We start from the raw sequence: 13,368 nt of genomic DNA, 5'->3' as shown, positions 1-13,368 counted from the left end.
CATACTCTTTTCTGAGTGATAGCTGCTTGGTTTAGCAATATCATCAGTTTCTTTCCAAAATCTCCATATTTACCAGTGACTTCTAAATTATTCCCCCTGGGATCAAAATTGATCTGAAGACCATAGAAATATTTACAATAAAAAGTATTTATCCTCTGCAGCGCTTCCTGCTGACCGGAAAACTGTACTTTGGCTGGGCGATAGCTCAGTGATAGAGCATTTGCCAAGTGTACACAAAGCAATGGGTTCCATCCCCAGCAACATACACATGCATATGCACGCATGTGTACACACACGCACGCGCATGCACACACACACACCGGTCCGTGGTAGGAATAATGATTCCCCTTTCCAGACAGCTGCATGTCCAAAGCTGGAAAAATAATAATTAACTGCAGTTTTGCTTAGTGGGACCCTTGTTAATCACAAACCACCTGAACTCCAGTTCCAGGGTATCTGGTGTCCTCTTCTGACTTCCACAGGTACCAGGCATGTATGTGGTGCATACACATATATGTAGGTAAAACATCCATTAACTTAAAATAAAATTAAAAAATAAATCTGAAAAAATAAAACTCAGGAAGCCCCACTTTGTCACAGATAAAGTGGACCCCCTTGGCCCATCACATCCACTGTCTTATGGTCTGCCACTTGGCCAGCTGTTCCCACCCTGCCTTGTGAGCCCCAAGCTGCAGGCACATGTGTTTCCTTGGGTTCTTTGCACATGCTCTCCAGGTACCTTTTCTCCCCTGCCAGGAAGACCCACTGCCATCGTCTCTCCTGTCTCTCCAACCCCCCTCCCTTGCCCTTCTTCAGCTTCTATTTAAAGCTTAACAAGCCCGTCTTTATGGAGCTCCTCAGATCACTGGTGTTCCCACTGCCACTTCTTCTGACCCCATCTGCTTTGCAGAGGCTGTCGGCCTTGAGGCAAGGAGTCTACACTGCCCCTCTTGCTGTGACCCCACAATGCTTACCATAAAACCTAGTTCCATTAGTGCCCAGGAGACAAATGAGTCACATTGGTTGCAGTAATGCCCCCTTCCTGTGTGTCTGTAGACGCAGAGTCTCATCCTGCTGATCTCAAGGCCCATGCTCAGGGTGGACTTAGAATGTCAAGCCCTGCCTCGACACTAGCCTCACACTTCTCTGAGCCTTGCACTAGATCAGAGCAAGCCTGTGTCTATCCTTGACTCTTGCCCTGTGAACCTAGGCTTGGCATGCATGGGCAGTGATGAACTTTGAAGCAGTTCTGCACTATAAACATCAGAACCAAGCCCGTGATGAGAAGAAGAAGCTACGTCATGCCAGCGGGGCCAACATCACCAATGCCACCACTGCTGCCACCACAGCTGCCTCAGCCGCTGCTGCCACCAGCACAGAGGGCAGCAACAGCGAGAGCGAGGCTGAGAGCACTGAAAACAGTCCCACTCCCTCCCCTCTGCAGAAGAAGGTCACCGAGGTGAGCTCCTCATTCAGAGCTGGCCAGAGTGCAGCTATCTGTGATAGTTGTGAAGTTCAGGGAAGCCTGAGGCTTTCTCTGAGGCAGGATGGGGCTGGACACACAGACAGGCTGACCTTACTGTGTGCCAGAGGCTGTGTCTGAGTGCCTGCGTGTTGGGGAGCTGCTGTCAGGGCTGAAGAAAGGCTCCTTGCTTCCCACAGAGATGAGCTCATCCCCCTTAATGCACTGCCTTGTGTGTGGGTGGCTGCCACAGCTGCAGGGTCACTCTGAAGACAGAGCCTTGGGGATCTGTCCTCTGCCCTGCACTTCCCCTGTCTCCCTCCCTTGGGCCTGTCAGTCCAGAGTGCAACAGAGCAGCTCACGAGTGCAGAGAACAGCGTGTTCAGAGCTTCCGCTCCACTCCTATGGCCCTGTCAGGAAGCCACACTATGATTTGGAAAACAGTTGCCACTGTGGAATGCATTCTGTATGCTGTTAGCCCCAGGCATGAGTTTCCTTGCACTCCTAACTGCCCTCTGAGCGGGCGCCATCCGCACAGAAGAGAGCTGAGACAGGAGAGTCAGTGACGTGCTTATATCCCAACAGGATTTGTCCAAAACCCTGTTGCTGTACACTGTCCCTGCCGTCCAGGGCTTCTTCCGTTCTATCTCCTTGTCAAGAGGCAACAACCTGCAGGATACACTCAGGTATGGAGGAAGGGAGGATTCTTCTGAAGGCCTTACCAGTGGCAGGACGTAGAGGTGTATTTGTACTCCCCTCTGGTTAGTACGGTACAGTCAGCATATGGGCCTTTCTTCTCTTGTCCCTTGACACACGACAGCCGAGCAGACCTCTCCTGTGAGGCTGGGAGCTGTAAAGATGGAGTGAGATGGAGAAGGCTGCTTCCCATTCATCCTGGAGACTGACTGTTAGACTCACCAGCCTTCCAGTGCCCAGCTCCTCCTTCCACATGCACAGACCCTGCCCCCTCATCTCTGCGACTGAGCTTGTACCTCAGTGACCCTGACAGACCTGGGACAAAACCTGGGGATGAATCCTAAGAGGTCCCTCCCAGGCTCTGTCCCCATCACAGTCTTCAAGGTGAAAAGCAGACAAGCTAGGAAACTTAGTTCCTGTGACTCTCTCCTGTCTCCCCAGAGTCCTCACCTTGTGGTTTGATTATGGTCATTGGCCAGATGTCAATGAAGCCTTGGTGGAAGGGGTGAAGGCCATACAGATTGACACTTGGTTACAGGTGAGAACCTGGTGACAGTGGGCGTGGGTCACAGTCTGTCCTATTTGTCTCCTCTTGAAATCACCAGTGGTTCCAGTAACAAGGCAGCCTGTGTCGTAAGCTTGGTCCCAAGCTCCAGACTAAAGATTCTCTTGAAGACCTGCTAGGTCAAAGCATATGCCTAAAATCCCAGCACAGGGGAGATGGAGGCAGAGGGATCGTGACAAGCCTAGGCCACATGAGACCTTGCCTCAGACATCAGTTTTCTTTCCTTGCCTCACATGCTGTGCATCATGTCTTCCTGCATGCCAGGTTATACCCCAGCTCATTGCAAGGATCGACACACCCAGACCCTTGGTGGGTCGGCTCATTCACCAGCTTCTTACAGACATTGGTCGCTACCACCCCCAGGTACGTGCCAACCCTGAGTCACCGTCCATTGGTTTGGTGGCTAACTTTCCTAAAGCTGCCCAAGAAACAGTGTGGGACTGAGAGCCAGTGCCCTACCCAGAGCTGGCAGAGTCTGGCAGTGAGCAAGGCCCTCCTCTCCCAATGCAGCGGCCCCTTTCCTAACGTTAACAGGCTAATGCTGTCCTCAGCACTTCTTTGCCATCCTCCTTAAAACGTCTGTGTCCACGGCCCTTTGCAAGTGCTCCTCTGTTTGCTTCAGGCCCTCATCTACCCGCTAACGGTGGCTTCCAAGTCTACCACAACAGCCCGCCACAATGCAGCCAACAAGATCCTGAAGAACATGTGTGAGCACAGTAACACCCTGGTCCAGCAAGCCATGATGGTGAGTGAGCCTCTCTTTTCTGTGTCCAAGTCACATCTTCCCAATCATAGCTCACCTGTGCCTTCCTTCCTTTTCCCTTTGATCCAGGTGAGCGAAGAGCTAATTCGAGTCGCCATCCTCTGGCACGAGATGTGGCATGAAGGCCTGGAAGAGGCATCGCGCTTGTACTTTGGGGAGAGGAACGTGAAAGGCATGTTTGAGGTGCTGGAGCCCCTGCATGCTATGATGGAGCGGGGCCCCCAGACTCTGAAGGAAACATCCTTTAATCAGGTATGGGCTGAGAGTGGTAGTACATTACCTACTGCTAAGAAACTGTAGCCCCAGTGCTTTGGGCAGGAGAATTGCAAGTTCAAGGCCAGCCTAGACTTAGAACTCAAACAAAGCAAAGCAAAACATTAGAAATGTAGTCATTGCAACAATCTTTCTTTTGGTTTGGTTTTGTTTGGTTTTATTTTGCTGTTTTAAGACAGGGTTTCTCTGCTTAATAGCCCTGGTTGTCCTGAAACTCACTTTGTAGATCAGGCTGGCCTTGAACTCACAGAGATCCGCCTGCCTCTGCCTCCCAAGTGCTGGTATAAAGGTGTGTGCCACCACCCAGCCAGCCAATCCTTCTATTTAATAATAAAAAAATAAAAAATAGTATTGGCCTTTTTTAAGATTTATTTATGTGTCTGAGTGTTGTGTCTGCATCTGTGTACTCCAGAAGAGGGCATCAGTTCCATGGGAGTACAGTTACAGGTGCTGTGACTCATGTAGGTGCTGGAAAGTGCGCTTAACCATTGAACAATCTCTCTAGCCCCTTAAATTATTTTCATTTTCTTGACATGCTGAGGGGTGGGATCAAACCCAGGACTCACACATAACGGGCAGGCACTGCCCCACCCAACCACTCCCTCAGCTGCTGAAATTTTAACTGGAAATTCCTCCAGAGGTCATCTTATTCCCCCCAAATCCCCCTTTGGGGTTAGGTCACCCTCATTCATGTCCTGGGAGCTCCACGGTTGGGACTGCTCAGCCCCTTCTGCTCAGCCATTCCCTCCTGGTAGCTTCCTACCCTCTCGGGCACCCTTGGCATCTGTGTGATCTGCTTGGGGATTGAGCCACTTTGGTAACTTGAAACTTTACCCTGCTTACCTCTCAGGCGTATGGTCGCGATTTAATGGAGGCACAAGAATGGTGTAGGAAGTACATGAAATCAGGGAACGTCAAGGACCTCACCCAAGCCTGGGACCTCTATTATCACGTGTTCAGGCGGATCTCCAAGCAGTTACCCCAGGTAGGCTCTTGAGGCAGAGTGCCCTATGAGCTCCTGAGCTGATCCTGTGCATCAGCCTTTAGGACTTATGCTGAAGACTTTAGGACAAGCAACTGCTTATTGCCATTTAATGAAAGAAAAATGCTTAAATTTCTTCTCAGTTCCGCTTGAGAGGCAGAAGTCTAAATCCTTTCCTAACTGTTCACAGCTCACATCCCTGGAGCTGCAGTATGTTTCCCCCAAACTTCTGATGTGCCGGGACCTTGAATTGGCTGTGCCAGGAACCTATGACCCCAACCAGCCTATCATCCGCATTCAGTCCATAGCCCCATCTCTGCAAGTCATCACGTCCAAGCAGAGGCCCCGGAAGTTGACCCTGATGGGTAAGGACCAAGTCCACCTCCTCTATCCTACCTCAGCTTCCTCCTTTCTTTTGAAATGATTGCCTGCCGTTTTCCCGGCGGCAGCCCCATCTCTGTCAGAAGGGAGAGGGAGGGCAGTGAGTCTCCTCCTTTGCCCAGCGCTGCACTTGTTGACACCGCCCTTGTCTGATCATTCGGTTGTGGTGGGAAGCTACGGGAAACTGATGGTGCCAAGGAAGGCATCTGAGGTAAACATGGGCCATGACAAGCTGTTACGAAGACAGCTTTTGTGCTCTTGGATGTTCCTGGTTTACCGTCACTGTCCAAAATGAGCAGGCTAAACTTGTCTTCTCACAGTAGACTGTGTTAACATGAAGATGCCTCTGAGGTTTTTTTTACGAACAGAGTACTGCCAGCCCGGACCAGTTAAGGGAGGCCCAAGAGCTCTGTGATATTCCTGGTTGCCCTGTACTCACTGCGTATGTTGCTCAGGTTTTGAGGCGCTCCTCCTTTGCCTTCCAAGTACTTGTATTGCAGGCATGTACCACCAGGCCTGGCTTCCTCACTGTGTGTGTGTGTGTGTGTGTGTGTGTGTGTGTGTGTGTTTCTGATTGTTTTTTGTTTTGTTTTGTGTTTTGTGTTTTGTTTTTGGGTTTTTTTTTGTTTTTTTTGAGACGGTTTTTTTTGTAGCTTTGGAGCCTGTCCTGGAACTAGCTCTTGTAGACCAGGCTGGTTTTGAACTCAGAGATCCACCTGCCTCTGTCTCTCGAGCCCTGGGATTAAAGGCATGTGCCACCACTGCCAGACTGCGTTTCTGATTCTATGTGCATGTGAATAGTGTCCCAAATGAAGACAGAAGGAGGGCATCAAGTATCTCTATAACTCTCCTCATCCTTTTCAAAATAGGATCTCGACTGGCGGTGGTGGCTTATGCCTTTAATCTCAGCACTCAGGAGGCAGAGGCAGGCAGATCTCTGTGAGTTCGAGGCCAGCCTGGTCTACAAGAGCTAGTTCTAGGACAGGCTTCAAAGCTACAGAGAAACCCTGTCTCGAAAAACAAAAAACAAAACAAAACAAACAAAAAAAATAGGATCTCTCCCTGAATATCAGGCTCTGAGGTTCTCATTTTCTCAACTAAGCTGAAAGCAACCAAGTCCCAGCAAACCTCCTGTCTCTGCTCCCACCTTGGAAGTAGGGTTATATTGTGTGGATGCTGGGATGGGGCCTCTGATTCCTCATAATTACTCAGCAGTCGCTCTCTCATCCTCTCTCTCCCTCCCTCCCTCTTCCTTCCTCCCTTTTTCTCCTTCCTCTTCCTCCCTCCCTGTCCCCATTCCCCCCCTTTACTGTGTATGAATATTTTGCCTGTACGCATGCCTCCGCACCACATTCATGACTTCAGAGACCAGCTAGAGTGTTGGGACCCCTGGAACTGGAGTTACAGATGGTTGTGAGCTGCCATGTGGGTGCTGGGAACTGAACCTGGGTCCTCTGGAAGAACAGCCAGTGCTCTTACCCACTGAGCCACCTCTCCATGCACAGCTAAGAGCTGGCTGTCAGGTCCAGCTTTCTCACTCTTGAGAGCTTGTGGAGGGCCTTGCAGGAAGCTCAGCTACTCCTCCTGGACAGAGTGAATGGCTTTGAGAGGGACAGTAATAGAGGAAAGGGACACCTGCCTAGCCAGCTAGATGACCCAAACCAGCCCTGGGATCAGTGGGGTGACAGATGTCTCAGCCAGACTGCTCTCTCATCTTTCCTCACGTTTGTTTATTTACATATTTCTTTGTTCAAGGGAGTTTTTTTCAGACAGGGTCTCACTATATAGCTCCATCTGTCCTGAAGCTCATGATGTAGACCAGGGTGGCTTTGAACTCTAAGAGATCTGCTTTACCTCTGCCTCCAGAGTGCTGGGATTAAAGGCATTCATCACTATGCCTGGCTTACTTTCTCGCTCTTTGTCTTTGTTTTGTTTTGTTTTGTTTTTCGAGATAAGGTTTCTCTGTGTCACAGTTCTGGCTGTCCTGGAACTCACTTTGTAGACCAGGCTGGCCTTGAACTCACTGAGACCCACCTGCCTCTGCCTCCCAAGTACTGGGATTAAAGGCACGTGCCACCACCTTTCTCACCCTTAATAACGCTTGTTTCTGGGCCAAATAGATAGCTTGAAAGCTAAGAGTGTATACTGTTCCTACAGAGTATACAAGTTCTGTTCCCAGCACTCACATCAGGCAGCTCACAACTGTCTGTGACTCGGATTCATAGGAATCTGAAACTCTTGGCTTCCACAAGCACCTGGACACACATGCTCATACCAACACCAAGATTCATACATATACGTAAAAACAATAAACCTTTAAAAAATAATTCTTGCTTCTGAGCATAGTGATTATTCATCCCTGTCAATCATGGTCCCACCAGTGGTGACCTTTAGTATATAATGGAGATGCTGTGAATATTGTTCAGTTGGTAGCTGCTTGCCTTTCGTGCACAGCACCCTGAGTTGGACCTATGGGACTGTATAAACCAGGCTTGGTGGCACACATAAACCAGCATTCAGGAGACAAAGACTGGGACGATCACTACAAATTCAAGGTCAGAATGAACTCCATGAGACCCTGTCTCTTTAAAGAGAGAGAGAGAGAGAGAGAGAGAAGCTTAAGGAACTCTTGCCTTTTTAAAGGTCATGGTGCCTTTAATCCCAACAGAGGCAGGTGGATCTCTGTGAGTTCGAGGCCAGCCTGGCCTACAGAGCTAGTTCCAGGACAGGCTCCAAAGCTACTTAGCGGTGAGGCTGCTCCTCCCTCACCCCCCACCCCAGACTTACTTGCCCAGCCAGTTATGGGCAGATCGCCTGACCTGTCCCTCTTCATGTTTCCTGGCACCCTGCTGGTTCTCCCATTGGGCATATTCTACTGGATCCCAGGTGATGTGGCCTGTAGGAGTCAGGAAAGGACAGCGGAGCACAGGGAACCTCTAGGGTCTCAACACGTCGTTCCTAGTCCTCATAAAATAGGTTTTGTTTTAATTAAGCGGTGTTGGTTGTTGGGGACCACTGAGAGCAGAGCCGTTCTTCCCTCAGTTCAGGGATGTGTATGTGCTTGTCTGTGGGGACAGTGTGACTAGGAAGGGAGAGAGTTCCGGGGACCTTAGGAACAGCTGGTGGTCTTGGGTAGTGACGTGAGCGGCTCTGGCCTGCTTCAGTTGCTCCCCTGTTTCTTGCAGGCAGCAATGGGCACGAGTTTGTTTTCCTCCTGAAAGGCCACGAAGATCTGCGGCAGGATGAGCGAGTGATGCAGCTCTTTGGCCTGGTGAACACGCTCCTGGCCAATGACCCAACTTCTCTTCGGAAGAATCTCAGGTATTCAGAGGCTGTGAGAGGCTGAGCTCTCAGAGTTCTTCACATCTCCTCCTCCGCTGTCTTTACAAAGCTATTACAGTTTAGTGACTGAGCCAGGTCCAGTGGCACATGCCTGGAGTCCTAGAGCTTGGGAGGTAGAGACACAAGGATCAAGAATTCAAAGCTAACCTAGAGAGAGCTTGAGGCCAACCTGAACTATATATGACCCACAAAAATACCTCAGCATGTTGGCACACACCTATAATTCCAGCACTCAAGAAACAGAGGCAGGAGGATTGCTGCATGCCTGCTCTAACAGGTTCCAGACCAGCCAGGGCTACTTAGAAAAACCCACTCTTTTTTTTTTTTTTTTTTTTTTTGGTTTTTCTATGTAACTTTGGAGCCTGTCCTGGAACTAGCTCTGGTAGACCAAGCTGGCCTCGAACTCACAGAGATCCCCCTGCCCCTTCCTCCTGAGTACTGGGATTAAGGACGTGCGCCACCACCGCCCAACTGAGAAACCCACTCTCAGACAAAGCAAAACAAAACTAATGTTCAAGTGTCTGACAAGGAACACTAAGGTGCCCAGCAAAGAAGCTTCTCCAGATATTTTGTTCCCGTTGTGTAATTAATACCTTTAGTGAGCTCAAAGAACTCAGAAGGTAATGCCTCGAAGATTAGACTCAGGGTTCTACAAATTTGATGTTCCCCCAGACCCAGGCCAGTGAAACTCCCTGCTGCGACTGGTTCTTAGCCTGTGGCTGTCCCTCTAAGTTACTTTAGCTCTCAGTGTAGCCCTTCAGAACTTCTTCTGCAGAGCTGAGTCTGTGAGGCAAGTTGAGGACCACTCAGGCTTCCATGGCATCTTCTGGGGTGCCTTCCCCTCAGAGGGCCCCTCACCCCACACCTTGCAGCAGGGAACTCACCAAAGGCATTGTTTGTCCTAAGCTGGTCTGAGGTGTGCTTTTGTTCACTGTGCAATCACCTTCCTCCCCTGTGGCCACAGCATCCAGAGATACGCAGTCATCCCTCTGTCTACCAACTCGGGCCTCATTGGCTGGGTCCCCCACTGCGACACCCTGCACGCCCTTATCCGGGACTACAGGGAGAAGAAGAAGATCCTCCTGAACATTGAGCATCGCATCATGCTGCGGGTACATGCCACCCCCATGCCAACACCCGTGACCTCACGGACACCCACACTCCAGGGCACCCACACCTGTCTGGTGAAGCGTAGTCGGATATTTCTTGGGGCCATCAGCTCACAAATAATGACATGGAGACTTACTATTAATTGTGAAACCTTAACCTAAGCTTAGGCTTGTCCCACTAGCTTCTATAACTTAAATTACTAAATTTATTTTGATCTGCATTTTGTCATGTAGCTCATGACCTCATCTGCTCATGCTGTTTCTTCCCTGTCTGCCTAGCAACTTCACCTCCTTCTTTCCAGAGTTCTCTCTCTGCCCTGACATCCCTCCTGCCTAGCTATTGACCGTTCAGCTTTTTATTACACCAGTCACAGCAATACATTTTGTTTGTTTATTTGTTTGTTTTTGCAGGGGGTGTCTTTTCTCTTTTTTTTGTTTTTGTTTTTTGTTTTTCCAAAACAGAGTTTCTCTGTCTTCCTGTCTATCCTGGAACTTGCTTTATAGAACAGGCTGGACACGAATTCACTGAGATCCACCTGCCTCTGCCTCCCAAGCTCTGAGATTAAAGGTGTGCTCTGCCATGGCCTGATACCAATACATTTTCACAGTATACAAACAATGGGGTACCACTGAGAAAGCTGTCCATGGAAATCACTGTGGAAAAAGCTTAGTGAAGTAACTCATAACGCAGATAACCGCTGAGAAATGAAGGAGGGCCAGCAAGAAGGGTCAGGGCAAAGGCCCCTGCAGTGCAGGCCTAATGCCCAGAACCCACAGTGAAAGGGGAGAAACAACTCCCTCCGCCCTCCACATGCACACAAAACAATAATACAATTCTTTTTAAAGAAATTTAAAACGTTGCCTGGTGGTGGTGGCACATACTTTAATCTCAGCACTTGGCAGGCAGAGACAGGAGGATCTCTATGAGCACAAGGCCAGCCTGACCTACAAAGTGAGTTCTAAGACAGCCAGGGCTACACAGAGAAACTGTCTCAAATTTAAAAAAAAAAAAAATGCTGGGCATAATGATGCATGACTTTAATCCTAATACTGGGGAGGCAGAGGCAGGTAGTTGGCTATGAGTTCAAGGCCATCCTGATCTATATAGCAAATCCCAGAACAGCCAGGGCTACAAAATAAAGCCGTGTGTTACCAGATACAAAAAAAAAAATAAAAATAGTAACCACATTGTTTTTCCCTTTCCTTTGTTATTTCCTTTCTCTGTTGCCATTGCTGGTAAAATCAGCCCCACTCCGCTGGCCTCAGCTTGTTCTTCCAAATGTAGGTTGCCTGTTGTGGCTCCTCTCACTGACTGGTTATGTCCTAATTCAGATGGCTCCCGACTATGATCACCTGACTCTGATGCAGAAGGTGGAAGTGTTTGAGCACGCTGTCAACAATACAGCCGGGGACGACCTGGCCAAGCTACTGTGGCTGAAAAGCCCCAGCTCAGAGGTATGTCCTGGGGCTCTGCAGGCTGCCCTACTACCACCACAGATACCCACATATGACAGGAGGTGTGGTCATTTTTATTGTGGTTAGATGAGGAATTTTCACGAAAGCTTTCTGAAAATTGCCTATAATCACAGCATTTAGGAGACTGAGGCAGGAGGATCACCATAAATTTAAGTTCATCCTTTGCTACATAGAGAGTTTTAAGACAATCTGAGCTATATATTAGACCCTGTATTGGGGTAGAGAGGACTAGAGAAAGTGTTCAGTGGTTAAGAGCACTAACTACTCTTGCAGAGGACCTCAGTTAAGTTCCCAGAACTCACATGGCAGCTCACAACCATCTGTAACTCCAGTCCCAGGGATCCAATATCCTTCTGGCCATCTCAGGCATCAGGCACACATGTGGTACACATACATACATGCAGGCAAAACACTCATACACATTTAAATAAATAACTCTTATAAAAAAAAAAATAAAACTGGGCCAGAGGGATAGCTTGGCAGGTTAATTCACTCTCTAACAAGTTGAGTTCAATCCCTGGTACCCACATGGTAGAAGGAGAGAACTAATTCATATAAGCTGTCCTCTGCCCTTTCATCCCTGACACACATACACAAATAAATAAATACGGGGTTTTTGTTTGTTTGGTTGGTTGGTTAGTTTTTCTAGACAGGGTTTCCCTGTAGCTTTGGAGCCTGTCCTGGAATTAGCTCTTGTAAACCAGACTGGCCTCGAACTCACAGAGATCCCTCCCGAGTGCTGGGATTAAAGGCGTGTACCACCACCACCCAGCCAATAAATAGTTTTAAAAAGTCTTTAGTGGTCTGCTGCTATCACTAGGGTAAGACATCCACCCCTCCCACCTTCTAGAAAGTACTTTGCTCACACGCTGATCTGATCTCCCCATGGAGTTCATTCTAGAACCGTCTCATTGCCCTGAAAGTCTGCCAGGAATGAACACGCGTCTCTTCACATTGGCTGACTTTGTTTTCTACCACATAGGTTTGAGGACCGATGTGTGGATCAGAAACAGCACTGTTAACATTTTTTGGAATGATATTAAATATGGCAAACAACTTGGAAAGATGTTTGTCTTCACAGTCTCAAAGGGACATCCTGGAGGAAACATTTTCACTTATATTGTCAGGTTCCTGAAGACACAGCACACTTCTGATAAAGTTTATTCTGAGACATAGTTTATAATCGTGAATGGGATCTTTGTTCCATTATCCGTTCTGTTATGGTAGAAGCTAAGAACAGCTGGCCTGGACAGTCTGTGTTGAAGGTACTGATTTATAGAATTCTGATTCATGGGTGCTCTTGTATTGTAGGTGTGGTTTGACCGAAGAACCAACTATACCCGCTCCTTAGCCGTCATGTCAATGGTTGGATACATTTTAGGCCTGGGAGACAGGTGAGTGAATCTAATTTGTGCCTTTGAGTTTCTTTCTCCAGTTGTTCTGAATGGTTTCATTTTGTCTTCTAGTGAAATATGTGATCATTGAATAAATGACTGTATTTTATTTTTTTGAAGGGCAAGCAAGCATGGTTTTATTGAGATGTAGGGTGACTGTGCCTGCAGCAGGGAGGGGTCCCCAAAGTGATTCACTGTTATAACAAACTCTCAGTCACCACTGTACTGAAGATAGACCATTCTCCATCTATAAGTGAAACCAAACAAAGTAGAACCTTATCTTATACAGAATACACTTTTAAGTGTCGTAACCAAAGAGATAATTCAGGCCTGGGAAAGACTCAGCAGAAGAGCACTTGTGTAGCTAATGCAAAGCCAGAGTTTAATCTGCAGTACCATCCGAAAAGGAAAAAGAAAAAGAAAATTGGGAATGTTTAGATACTAACCAACAAGAATGCAAACAAAATTGATCATTTGGTGTCTACTGCTTTTCTTTTGGAATTGTGTCTCATGCAGTTACTTGAGTAAAAATTGTTTTGTGCCCCCTACCTCTAAAATAAAAGCTAAGTTAAGAGCCAGGCTCTAAGACATACACCTCTAGTTCCAGCACTTGGGAGCCAAGGTGGGAATGTTGCCTGAGCCTAAGATTTGGGATGAGCCTCAGCAGCAAAATGAGATCTCATCTTTAAAAGACAAAATGTTGTCTGAGTTTTCTGTCCTGCCCGGTTCCCGCAATCGTTAAGTCCCAGAGAAATCACACAGAGTTCTACATTAGTTATAAACTGATTGGCCCATTAGCTCAGGCTTTTTAACTCTTATAATTTATATTAAACCATTATTTTTTTGTCTATGTTAGCCACATGGCTCTGTACCTTGTTCGGCGGGGCAGTCACATCTTGCTTCTTCTGTGGCTTGGACAGGACTC

General features: G+C 48.0%; 1 protein-coding gene across 2 annotated transcripts in view; it reads left to right on the top strand.

The window, feature by feature from the left end:
- Mtor (mechanistic target of rapamycin kinase) overlaps positions 1 to 13,368 on the top strand; it is a 115,758-nt gene that overhangs the window by 88,779 nt on the left and 13,611 nt on the right. For both annotated transcript variants that reach the window (XM_048461655.2, XM_085690292.2), the window contains exons 39-50: positions 1,211 to 1,459; positions 2,048 to 2,148; positions 2,600 to 2,696; positions 2,988 to 3,086; positions 3,346 to 3,468; positions 3,556 to 3,738; positions 4,610 to 4,744; positions 4,932 to 5,106; positions 8,308 to 8,443; positions 9,429 to 9,576; positions 10,906 to 11,028; positions 12,361 to 12,443. In XM_048461655.2, coding sequence (XP_048317612.1) covers positions 1,211 to 1,459; positions 2,048 to 2,148; positions 2,600 to 2,696; positions 2,988 to 3,086; positions 3,346 to 3,468; positions 3,556 to 3,738; positions 4,610 to 4,744; positions 4,932 to 5,106; positions 8,308 to 8,443; positions 9,429 to 9,576; positions 10,906 to 11,028; positions 12,361 to 12,443 — 1,652 coding nt within the window. The remainder of the gene's footprint in view (positions 1 to 1,210; positions 1,460 to 2,047; positions 2,149 to 2,599; positions 2,697 to 2,987; positions 3,087 to 3,345; positions 3,469 to 3,555; positions 3,739 to 4,609; positions 4,745 to 4,931; positions 5,107 to 8,307; positions 8,444 to 9,428; positions 9,577 to 10,905; positions 11,029 to 12,360; positions 12,444 to 13,368) is intronic.

Source organism: Myodes glareolus, chromosome 6, assembly GCF_982192425.1.
Source record: "Myodes glareolus chromosome 6, mMyoGla1.1, whole genome shotgun sequence".
Classification (NCBI taxonomy): domain Eukaryota; kingdom Metazoa; phylum Chordata; class Mammalia; order Rodentia; family Cricetidae; genus Myodes; species Myodes glareolus.
This window is presented reverse-complemented; position numbering and strand designations above follow the sequence as displayed.